General features: G+C 46.9%; 1 protein-coding gene across 1 annotated transcript; it reads left to right on the forward strand.

Moving 5' to 3' along the window:
• The first annotated feature begins 8,873 nt into the window (after positions 1 to 8,873).
• On the forward strand, positions 8,874 to 10,342 carry LOC123168756 (probable carboxylesterase 12). Its single transcript, XM_044586622.1, has one exon. The coding sequence runs from the start codon at positions 9,099 to 9,101 to the stop codon at positions 10,068 to 10,070; it is 972 nt and encodes a 323-aa protein (XP_044442557.1). The 5' UTR covers positions 8,874 to 9,098; the 3' UTR covers positions 10,071 to 10,342.
• The last annotated feature ends 2,451 nt before the right edge of the window (positions 10,343 to 12,793 follow it).

The following is a 12,793-nucleotide window of genomic DNA, read 5'->3' on the forward strand; positions in this document are numbered from 1 at the left end:
TGTGTTTGACATTTCTTCGCCGCCCACTTTGCCTCGTAGCATCGCCCTGTCATCCATTCAATAGATAGGAGGGGCTTTTGGGGAATTTATGAGAGAAAGGGTCGTGGGGTGGGTAACAAATTCAGCCATTCAGTAATGAATGAAATTGTGGATCGTCACTACAAGAAATATGTCAACTTGTGACCCTCACTATTGGCCGCTGAAAGGTCATTGTTTTTCATTTGCGACCTTTTTTGACCAAAAACAGAAGGTCAAAGCTGGCAGTCGTAAACCTGAAATTAACGACCTTCTGTAAAAGGTCGTTGGTTTTTTGACCAAAATTTTGGTCACTAGCAGCCTCCACAGACCACGTAGGCATCCAGCGTGGCAAGCTGATGTGGCACAAGAATCAGCCCGGTCCGATTCGGCGTTTTACATGGGCCGAGCCCAACAATTCGGCCTTTTTAATGTATTTTTTCCTGTTATTTTTTGCTGGCTACATGGGCTTGGGCCATTGGTTCGGCCTTTTTTGCTTTCTGAGGTGCGGCCTTTTCACGTTCTATATATTTTTTATTTTCAGGTTTTCTTTTTTTTTGTTACATTCAATTTTCAGATTATTGTAGTCAACTGGATGCACATTGTCAGATTCTTCTAGGCACTAGGTCCCAAACATCAGGTTTTAATTTTTCACAACTTGTAATTCAATGATATACCAATCAGAGAACACATTTTAAATATATTCAAATAACAGCCAAATCACCATGTACCAATCAAGTTTATTACATTCCACCAATCACAATATAACCATACAATATTACACCAATCACAATATAGCACTCTACAGATAAAACGCTCAACAAGTACATGCACGTCTCCAACACCTTAGCGCCTTCAACCTGCAAAACATCACATCCAGCCACATATTAACGATCAAATCAATTCACCCCTTGACGCCCTGGTAGGTGACGACGATGTGGTAGTGGTGGAAGCCGCCGCCAAGGCCGACAGCGCCTGCGGTGTCCCCATCGTCATTGAAGGCGATGACGACAGACGAGTCAGCGTCGAAGCAGGTGCGCCGCAGGCCACATCATCATATTTGAGCATTAATATTTCCGTATTACTACACAGGAACTACAACACTAGGAGTACACAGCAACTAGTAGCAGAACTAGAAGAAATAGCCAAATTGAGTGTACACCAATATCATCAGGAACATGAGTATAACAAGCATCTTGCTTTACTGGGATAAAGTGACACAGCAGAATTACTAGGATACAGTGACACAGAAGCAATAAGATAACATATTATGTGCTACAGGCTGACATTTCCAAAGTGGCACGTTTGATATGCTAAGGACTTGTTGATCTAATCCAGGTTCTGTTTTACAAATTAGTTTTGCTGTAAATTCAGCTGGTGTTCAAGTTATAAACAGTTTCTTTTTACTTGCCATCTTTGTTTCTTCTCCGTGACATTTAGTAGCACACAGGAGTATATCCTGCTATGCCTATGCATTGCAAGAGCCAAACCAATACTAAATATTATTGCAAACCTAACATACTTGAACAGCTTGGTCAGGGCAAGAACAGACCTGATGAGCTCTGAAGTTGAACGAATGGTGAACGAGCCCGTGGAGAGGCAGAGCACCTGCATTTGACACAAACTGCTAAGGATCAATGCAAACCAAACGCACTATTGATATTGTACAGAAATGGGTAGTAGGATTCAGAAAGTGTGAATGTGATATAGTAAAAAATTGCATGCTATGCACATCAAGTTAAAAGGCACAAGTTATATAGTAGCCTCAAGCAGAGCAAGTGTACAGCAAGTTGAGAAAAGAATGCTCAGTCTTGCCGTGGACTCACAATCCACATCCAATAGCCCACCATCTTGTATATACATCCAAACCATAAAAATAGCGGTTAAACAGCAAGGTAGTGGAAATAAATTAAGTAAACTATTGGCTATTAAGTAGTATACTCATGTGGTGAATTTTATGGAATACTTAATCTATACTCTGCATCTACCAAAAGCAAATCTCCTTGAACAGGTTCTGATGCCAAACAATCCAAAGGCATCTAACTGAAAAAGGCAAAAGAATGGTGCTTCTGTTGCAGTGAATTGAAACCCAAAGCACCCCCAAACCGTAACAGACTAAACTAGCTAGCTCTAGGAGAACTAAAACGCTAGCTGCAAGCAAGGAATGGAGGAATGGATGGTCACCGTTACTGAAGTTGATGCTTCAGGAGCCCGCCGGCGTGGTGGTTCAGGTGGTCGAGGAAGAAGAGGAGCATTACTGCATAATCATCATGAAACAATAGTGATTGAGTAAATCATAAAGCAGAATAACAAAATCATAATTAATCTAAATCGACTCAGAATCAGATAGCATATGATGAGCATGTTTACATCTTTTACTAATCAAAGCACTTGCGCGCACACCGGCAAAACTCTCCACCCGCTCTGTCTTCATAGCAAAGGAAGCGAGCCATAAAAAATTTAGTACTAGGGGTTGCTTCAACTTCCATACTAAGAATGAATGTAATGTATCATGACAACTTTACCTAATCCTTGAAACAAGTATGCATATTATTACTTTTAATGCCTCTACGAGTCATGATCCCGACCTCCGGGTCAATATGTAACACATTTTGCAACTGATACTAGTTCACAGCAACTCATTTTTAATAAAATATAGCGTCCTAACTCCTAGTTAGTTCCAGAACTGCCCAAATTTTACACACCTCATCTTCCTGAGGACACTGGACATCTCCTCTCTTCTTCTTCTTCGCCCTCTTGTGGGTACCCAACTTTCGCTTCGCCACCTTCAGGGCACGCTTGTCCTCCAACCTTGAGAAGCTCAGTGATACACTTCTCATACGGAGCAAACCCAGCGACCTCCCTGATCAAGTTCCTGACGAAATGCACCCTCTTGGTACCTTTCTGCAAACCAAAATGGTAACCGGTCAGAACAATGAGAATGAAAAACTTAAACAGGAGTAAACATCACAATAATATGAATTCTTACTACAACAAAGGATCTATTGCACTTGAGAATGAAGGAATTGTCACATATTCAACAAATTCAGAATCTAAACTGAATTTCGTCTACCAAATAAACTAGAACACCTCAAATCCAGTCTGCTAAGAGTATTTATTTATCTACCAACAAGAAATCGAGCCTAACGCTTGAAACCCGCACAGATCAACATAACAGCACATGCACAAGCACAACAGCACCAGCGTCATCTGTATGCAAGATGTGTCTCGGATATCAGCACAGGCACAAGCACAACAGCTCTTCAAGGCTTGATTTAACACACTGAGGAACATTATTGATTTAGCAAGTGCAGAATACCATTACAATGCTCAATTCAACTAACAGAATCATCCTGAGACGAGTTTATACGAACAATCAGGAACACGAAGTGCAGCACAGCAAGTCGATCTACCATATCTATCAGTTGCATCTAATTAGGCACCCCGAAACCCTACCCGATGGAGAATGGCCTGAACGACGAGATAGCACGGTGCTGGGTTTCAGAACCTGAAGGGGAAGGGATCGCGCCTGATGGCAGCGGTCGTGTTACCTGCGCCTGCTTCGCCCTCACGTACGGGGAATCCGCCGCCGGCGGCGCCCTCAGCGGCCGGGAGCATCCGCCACTGCTCACCGGCGGGGTAACGCGGTAGGAGCAGCAGCTGGCGCTCAAGCACGGGGTGAAGTGGCTCCTGGGGACGGCGAAGCCATCGGGGGTGCCGGGGCTCTACCTCTCCGCCGCGGCTGGTGGCGGCGCCCTCCCCCTCCCGCTGGTGGCGGCGCCGCCCTCAAGGTGGCTGCTCAAAAGGATCTACGGAGAGGGAGGGGAAAGGATGCCGGCGGTGGAGTGGAGGCCGGGGTGGTCGCTCGTGGTTGCAGGAAGATGTGCCCGTCGGATCTGACCGGAAGAGACAGAGGAGGCCGGTGAGGTTGGGCGGCTCGCTTGATCTGCTGAGGGGGCGACTGGGTGGTGGAAGGGAGGGGCGGCGGAGGAGGAATCTAGATCGGGAAGGGGGCGGCGGCGAGGAGATGGGGACGAGGGAGGAAGGAGGCGACGGGGGGAGGGGTCGATCTGAGCTAGGGTTTGGGCTGCGGGTGGGGGGTATCTCTTTTTCTTTTCTTTTTTTTCCTTTTTTCTATAGATAGATGGATGGATGGATGTGGGATGGATGGATGTGGGATGGAGAGATGGATGGATGGATGTGGGATGGATGGATGGATGGACGCCATGTCATCGATCCGTGGACAGAGTTATGATTGGTTCAGAAAATCAGTGATGTAAAATAGTTTTCAAGTACTAAAAATAGAGGGATTTTGTGAAGTAGCTATCAAAAATATTTTGCAAAAGGGCACCACACAAATTTTCACTAGATTTAGACAACATTTCATGGATTAGGACCGATTTGTATGCATTTTTCATATTTCTAGCTATTTTTTAATCATTTTTCGAGTGCAAAAATGTTTTTTTGTGAAGAACCTACCAAATAATTGTTGCAAAATTGCACCAAATTAGTTTTCTAAAATATTAGGCCATATTTAATACACAATTGACCAAATGGTTGGGTGTCAAAAGTTTTTATCCACCTCTCGTGAAAAAGACAAATTTATGTCGGTTCAGTTGGAAGCGGGTCAAATTTGAACTGCAGCTGCCTCATAGTTTGCTCTTTATTTTTTCAAAAAATCATTTTTAGGTACAAAAGTATCTATTTAATCAGAGAAATACCAAAAAATTCCAAGATTCAACCACTAGATAGGAACGGGCATGCCTGCCGTTTTGACCGCATTTTGAAACGGGCATAAAAAATTCAAAAAAAATCAAAAAATTGGAAAACCTTCGCATTGTGTCATTATATGTGACCAAGTTATTAGAAAAAGTTATAAACTTGTAATATGGCAATTCTTTTAAAAAAGTGTTCTCAGAAATGAGCTATCATGTGTGAAGATTCATGGCTTTCAAGCCAAATGATCAATCTTATGGCCACATTCATGACATAGTTTGTTCAAATAATCTCATATCGTGCACAAAGGGGCATCTTGGAATGGCAAACAATGTTGCCTAAGGAAGTTTTCATTTTCTTTGGACGAAAAATTCATTTTCCATTTTTTCGAGTGCCCGAAATGAGTTTTTTTATGAATGACCTACCATATATTTGTTGCAAATTTGTACCAAATCATTTTTATAAAATACTAGGTCATATTTAATGCACAATTAACAAAATGGTTGGGTGTCCAAAGCTTTTATCCACCTCTGGTGAAAAGGACAAATTTCCGCCAATTTAGTTGGAAACAGGTTAAATTTGAACTGCGACTGTCTCATAGTTTGCTATTTATTTTTTCCAAAATTCATTTCTAGGTACAAAAGTATCTATTTAATCATAGAAACACCAAAGGTTTTCCAAGATTCAACCACTAGCTAGGAACGGTCATTCCCGCCGTTTTGACTGCATTTTGAAACGGGCATAAAAAATTCAAACAAAATTAAAAAATTGGGAAACCTTCACATTGTGTCATTATATGTGGCCAAGTTCCCAGGAAAAATAACAAACTTATAATACGGCAATTATTTTAAAAAAGTGTTCTAAAAAACGAGCTATCATTTGTGGAGATCAATGGCTTTCAAGCCAGATGATCAATCTTATGGCCACATTCATGGCATAGTTTGTTCAAATGATCTCATATTGTGCACAAGGGTGCATATTGGAATGTCAAACAATGTTGCCTACGGAAGTTTTCATTTTCTTTGGACGAAAAAACCATTTTTCGAGTGCCCAAAAGGAGGTTTTTTTGTGAAGGACCTCCCAAATAATTGTTGCAAAATTGGACCAAATCAATTTTCTAAAATACTAGGACATATTTAATGCACAATTGACAAAATGGTTGGGTGTAAAAAGTTTTGATCCACCTCTCGTGAAAAAGACAAATTTCCGTCGATTCAGTTGGAAGCGGGTCAAATTTGAACTGCAGCTGCCTCATAGTTTGCTATTTATTTTTTCCAAAAATCATTTCTAGTTACATAAGTACCTATTTAATCATAAATACATGGTTTGGTGGCGATACGTCGAGGTTTGGGCGGTGGTCGCCCCAACTCTAGAGCGCGTAAACTTGCATGCCCGCCGCGTGGTCACCGCGTGACCGTGGCGTTGCCATGTTTTCTGGGCGGCCTAGGCATGTCTAGTGGTTTGGGCACTCCCCAGGTAGGTGCTAGGAAGAAAATTACAACATAAGATTCTCACGAGGAGACTGATCGATGCTCAAACATGAATTAGCAGCCAAGTGTTTGATTAGCGGTACAGGAAATGTACATGGCTAATGAGCATGAGTTTTGGCTGAGGATGATCAGTTACTAAGAAGACCGTCTTCACAAATTTTCAGCTCAAAAGGAGGAGACCAGGTGGTACTTGCTTTGCAAAGTACCACACTGGACATAAATACGAATGTTGAAGCTGGGCTCGAAATAATGAATGGATTGAGCTGGCATTTGGTGGAGGATGGTTATTTGGGCATAGGAAGGCACCATAGAAAATGGATACTATTTGGACATGCCAAAGTGGTACTTCTTTCACAAAGTGTTGTTCTGAACAGAATAGGAAAATGAATATTGTTGAATATTTTTTAACCAGGCAAGGAAGGTTTTTTACATATTTGACGAAGATATGACCCAAAGAATTTATGAGATTTTTTTGGAAATTTTGGAAATGACAGAAATATAGGTTGCTTCACAACATGGGGCAAAAATTGCCACATGGACATGACACATAGGCAAAACTGATGAGGTGGCGCCTAGTCATAGCAACCCACCACAATTTACAAGGTTATGATCATCTATATTGGTCGTGATCAGCTAGAAATAAGGCAGCAGACTAGTGCTATCTGCTTTATGACCATTTCGTGTAAGGAAATTACGACCTTTCTGACCAAAACGGTCATTATAGTTTAGGGTTTGGAGCCCCCCAAACAGCTTTTGACCAATTGGTCTGAAATGGTCATAGATCTATGACCAATTCTTCCAGGGTCACTGACAAAAGGTCACTAGTTGACATATTTCTTGTAGTGCGTTAGTGGTAACTTTGTCGATGAAAATGGAGTACCTGTTGAGGTGGACTGTCAGCGGTAACTTTATCACCAAAAATTGACCGTGTGGTTCGGCTTCTCTCCGCGCCCACTAGTTGTGCTTGCATGGTGATGAATGTAGGGATCCCATGAATGTATGTATGCATGCATGTGTATGTGATAATAATAAACTAATGAAGTTGTAGTATTACCAAAAAAATAACCTCCATAACGAAATAGTGATCTAAATGCTCTTGTATTTCTTTAGTGAGTACTTGCGGAAGAGGCTAACTATTTTTTGGTGGTTAGAGTTGACTCTTACGTGTGTGTGCGCGCGAGCCGCTTTAGGGTTTTTATATATTACTCTCAAACTGGGATTTCTCATTCGTTTCATTGAGAAGAACTGGGTGGTGGGTTAGTATTTAAAAAAAACTGGGTGGTGGGTTAGGTTTGATGCACCCTCTACTTGCAGGTATGCATTTCGTCGAGGGTGTGGCTAGGTCTCAATCGATTGATACTTAATCAAGTCTCAATCAAGTGGCATAGCATGTAAGAAAGAAAAAGAAAAAACTAAAAGAAAAATTTGCATGAATCTCCATGCAAGATCTCACGAATATGACATCAACGATTGAGACTTAATCAAGTCTCAATCAAGTGGCATAGCATGTAAGAAAGAAAAAGGAAAAAACTAAAAGAAAAATTTGCATGAATCTCCATGCAAGATCTCACGAATATGACATCAACTGAGGCATAATCAAGTCTCAGTCGACTGAGATTTAGCAATATTGTTTCGTCGAACATTGTGGGCGGTGACACGGTGGGAGAGAGGGACAAAACTTGGAGAAGACGAGATTTCTGGAATCGAGGAGGTGCAGATCGACGGTCCCGTGGCGGTGACTGGCCGGAGAGGGAGGACACAAGCTTGATGGTATGCAGGGCATGGGGGGTGGGGTCCGCGCCGCAACAATGGGAGAAGTGAGGTGCTCCCCACGGACGCCCACGGCGAGGAAAGCACCGAAATTGTAGGTCGGTGTTGGCGTGTGAATCGAATCGAACGATGGAGCAGCGGAGGCGTCGGCAACCAAAGCATCACCGGGACTGGGGAAGAAGGCTCCCCTCCGGTCCGGTGGATTGCTTTGGAGGCGTCTACAAAAGGTACGATTTTTTCTTCTTTTCTTCTTGTGAGAATAGAGTAGAATTGAATTGAAGAAGAGTCGCGATTGAGTCGCCGGCAACCTGCAGTAGCCAGGATCCGCGGAGATGGAGCTGGCGCGCGACGTGGGACCCTGGGAGGGAGGGTCTCGCTGAGAGAGATGAAACAAAGAAAGAAAGAAAGAAAATTGGGTGGGTCGGGTCCCACCGGTCGCTCCAGTTTGTTTCGTTGGATCGAATCGGAGTAAAAAAAATGGAAAACGACGACATGTGCTGCGGAGCGCGCACTTCAATCACGTGCATGCTGAGAGCCTCCTCTAGCTCCAAGTAGTACTCTACTCCGTTGGTCTCGGGGCCAGGAGGAGCTACGCTGAAAAAGGGATAATACTAGACTCACGGGCTCCTTCAACGGACCTTTACGGAGTGGCCTACGTCTACGTGCCATCTCCTAATTTGCCCCCCCGATTTTCACTCTGGGGCCTGCGAACCTTAATTAAATCCTGGCAACTAATACTTAATCAACCCGGTAAACTCCCCGTGGACCCCCCGTGAGTGTAGCATTGCCCCTGAAAAAGACCCCCCCTCTTGATGCCCGCAATGATCGGCACCGACCGCGCGTTTGGATTGGTGGGCATCTCCACTCTCGCCATTCGCCAACACTGCTCTGCTCTGCCGCGCACCAAACCATCAAAAAGTGGCCGTACCGCCATTTTTGCCACCACACCAACCGTTCGGTCCACCAATATCTGTCATCCACCACTCCATTACATAGTGCCGGCGATCGAGACTCGGGAGCAAAGCCTCGAAGCGACGGCACGAGCGAGCTAGCCCACGAACGATCGAATACGCGACGCGACCAGAAGAGCTCCGCTAGCTCGTCCCAATGGCGGCGACGGGCGGCTCGGACGAGGAGGTGCACTTCGACTTCTTCCCGCTCGTCCGCCAGTACAAGAGCGGCCGCGTGGAGCGCTTCTTCAACTTCCCCCCGATCCCGGCCGGCGTCGACCCCGCCACGGGCGTCGTCTCCAGGGACGTCGTCATCGACCCGGCCAACGGCCTCTGGGCGCGCGTCTTCCTCCCGCCCGGCGCCGCCGGCAAGCTCCCCGTCCTCGTCTACTTCCACGGCGGCGCCTACGTCATCGGCTCCGCGTCCGACCCCATGACGCACAACTACCTCAACGGCCTCGTCGCCGCGGCCAACGTCCTCGCGGTGGCGCTCGAGTACCGCCTCGCGCCGGAGCACCCGCTCCCCGCGGCATACGACGACTCCTGGGAGGGGCTCAAGTGGGTGGCCTCCCACGCCACGGGCGGCGGCGCAGCAGAGCCGTGGCTGCTCGACCACGGCGACTTCTCCCGCGTGTTCCTGGCGGGCGGCAGCGCCGGGGGCACCATCGCGCACGTCATGGCCGTGCGCGCCGGCGAGCGGGGCGCCCTCCCCGGCGGGGTCGGCATCAAGGGGGTCATCGTGGTGCACCCCTACTTCAGCGGCGCGGCGGAGATCGGCAAGGAGGCGACCACGGGGAAGGCGGAGAAGGCCAAGGCCGACGCCTTCTGGCGGTTCCTCTACCCGGGCTCGCCGGGGCTGGACGACCCGCTGTCCAACCCGTTCTCGGAGGCGGCCGGCGGCAGCGCGGCGCGCATCGCCGGCGACCGCGTGCTCGTCTGCGTCGCCGAGAAGGACGGCCTCCGGGACAGGGGCGTCTGGTACTACGAGAACCTCAAGGCGAGCGGCTACGGCGGCGAGGTGGAGCTGCTCGAGTCCATGGACGAGGACCACGTCTTCTACTGCATGAAGCCGCGGTGTGAGAAAGCGATCGAGTTGCAGGACCGCATCCTCAGCTTCCTCCGCAAGTGAGCCGCCGCGCTCGCCGGCAAAGGAAAGGGAAGTTCCCGTGATGGAATGAATAATTTTATCGCCATTGATGTTCCTCTGTTTGAGCTCGAGAGATCTCTCCCTTTAATTTGTTGTCCGTCGGTTATGGTCTCGCCGATGCAGCCGGCTGATGTTTATCTCAATACCATGGCGAAGAGAGCTAGTGGGTTTCTTCACAATTTGCGCTGAACTTTTGTTTCAATCATCTTTCCTGTAGAGGCCGAAAGTAATAAAGGTCTTTCCTTTTTTAATTATATTTATCTTGTGAAAAGTTATGGATATGTTTTGAGGAGAAACCCCTATTTGCATTGTAAGGGCATCTCCAACGCCCACCCTCAAACCGCCCCGCATACGTCCGGACCGCGAAAGTCATCAACTTCTCTCCCTTATTTTACATTTGCACCCTCCATCTCCCCACCATTGATGTACGTCTCCGCCCGCTACAGAGGTATTGTCGGACGTTCGCAACCAGCACCGACGGGCCCGCTCGCCTTTACGATGGTTCTATCCACCCTGGAGCCGTTGTACCCAGGTACACTCCGCCCCCCTGTCGACGACCTCCATGGTGGACACCACGCCCGGCAGGCGTTCAGTCAAATGCCATTGAGCTTATTTTCAAACACTATGTCGTCTTTTAGAGTACGAAGGATGGCGAGCTACTCAACCATGGAGGATGAGTAGTTGTGTGATGCGTGGTTGGTCGTATCCGCGAATTTCGTAGGCAGGAGCAGAGGGGGGACCTTCTAGCAGCAAGTGCATGAATAATTTCACGCACGAAAGCACATTCCGCCCTACGACATGTACGTCATTCAAGAACGCAAACGTGAGGTCGTTGTCCTATCGCTGGTACGCTATGCAGACCAGCGTCACCAAGTTTTGTAACATGGTTCGTCAGCTGGAGGCAAGGTGGCTATTGCACGCGACATGACAAGATCGTAAGTTTTGCTTCCTTTTGCTCAACTTGTTTAAATCATTCGTTCAATCGATGTTGGTCTACACATTATGTAGCCTGCACGCGCTGCCTAATGTACCACATGACAGAGGGACGGCCATTTACTTACACACACTGTTGGATGAAGTTGAAGGGGGAGAATGTGTGGGACGACATGATCTCTTGATGAAAAACTTGTTGGACATCCGATTAACTTGTCGAATATTAGACATTGTTGTACTAGACTTATTTGCATGCTATGTATGGATGATTTGTGCTATTTTCTATCCGAACTTTGATGAATATTGGCCGTTTTCATGAATTTCTTTCGGTTAGTTAAAATACGAGTTGAAATGTGTGCGGGCAATGTTTGATGGCGGCCTCCCGCATCCGTATCCGCGGACTGGTCCCCTGCCCGTGAATGGATGCGGGAGGAAATTTACGGATCGCCGTTGGAGATGCCCTAACTAGTTAAACGTGCATGCTTGCTACAGACCATAAAGCAAGTAAATGAATCAAACAGATGATTAAGAGACATGGATAAGTAAATGGTAAAAATAGTTGAAGTCATGGACTACATTCTTCATTTCAGATTGGTAGCAATATGAGCTCCATCCACCAATGGTAGTTGATTCAGATACAAGCTTCACATATTCAATTTAGCAAAGAGAGCCTTAGCTCTTTGGTTAGTCATGCGGTTGTTCACTAACCATTCAATTCCTAAAATTGACAGGTGATGCACAGAATTTTTCCATTACTTGTTGAGGATCAAGTTTGGTGTGTGGTGAAACCACTCATCAAAATAAAATCTTGGTACTCATAAAAAAATCATTGAGGATCAGGCTTGATGCGTGGCGGGACTACACATCAAGATAAAAAATTGGTGTAGAGGCTGGGAAGTAATGACCCCGCGTCGCCTCACCCTGGCGACTCGGGGGTGGGGGCGACCAAACAAACCAAGCATCGTCTACTGCTATCCGTCCCTCCCCATGCCGCCGTCGGAGAACAGCGACGGCAAAGGCCGCGATGCGGTGGTGGCAGGGTCCACCTTCTCTGCGGTGCTCTGGTGGCCCTTGGCAATGGCCTCTCTGCTTCGCGCATCTTCCTTGCCCCTCCCGGTGGCGTGCCATCCTTCTCTGCCTTTGCTGTAGATCTGTGGCCAGGGGTTCGCGGGCCACTCCCAGCGAGGCGGTGTCGTCTGGCTCGATCCACTGAGGTGTTGTCGCTGCTGATGTTGGCGACATGATGGTGGGGCCGAGGCCATGGGTGCTAAGGCCAGGCGGACTGCAACGCTTTGGTTCTTGGCCACTAGTCAGATCTGTCTCTCATGCTCCAGATTCGTCCATGTTGGCCCCTAGGTTGATGGGTCTGGACAAGGCTCTCTCCGGCGAAGTGGTAGTCGGCGATGTTGTGCTTCATCATTGATGTTGGTCTGTGTTGCCACTCCGGCCTATGGGGGCATCCTCGCTTTGGATTGCGGTCGCCATCGAAAGGTCTTCGTGAGGGTTCCACCCTCCAGATCTGGTGGTTGCCTTTATCCACTGAGATGCAAACTGCGAATGATGGCTTGACGCAAAGGGTTTGGTTGTGAAGTGGCGGCAGATGATTTCTTAGCCTAGCGCATTTAGCTGTGGGATGGCGAAAAAGTGGTGGCACTGATACGTATCTATAATTTTGACTGTTTCGTGCTATTATATTATCACTTTTGGATACTTTAGCAATGCACATTATTTTTCTGGACTAACCTATTAATTTAGTGCGCAGAGCCAGTTGT

The sequence above is a fragment of the Triticum aestivum genome, chromosome 7D (genome assembly GCF_018294505.1).
Source record: "Triticum aestivum cultivar Chinese Spring chromosome 7D, IWGSC CS RefSeq v2.1, whole genome shotgun sequence".
Classification (NCBI taxonomy): Eukaryota; Viridiplantae; Streptophyta; class Magnoliopsida; order Poales; family Poaceae; genus Triticum; species Triticum aestivum.

What these genes read in the sequence shown, in the direction of transcription:
- LOC123168756 (XM_044586622.1), top strand. Translation starts at nt 9,099, where the DNA reads ATGGCGGCGACGGGCGGCTCGGACGAGGAGGTGCACTTCGACTTCTTC.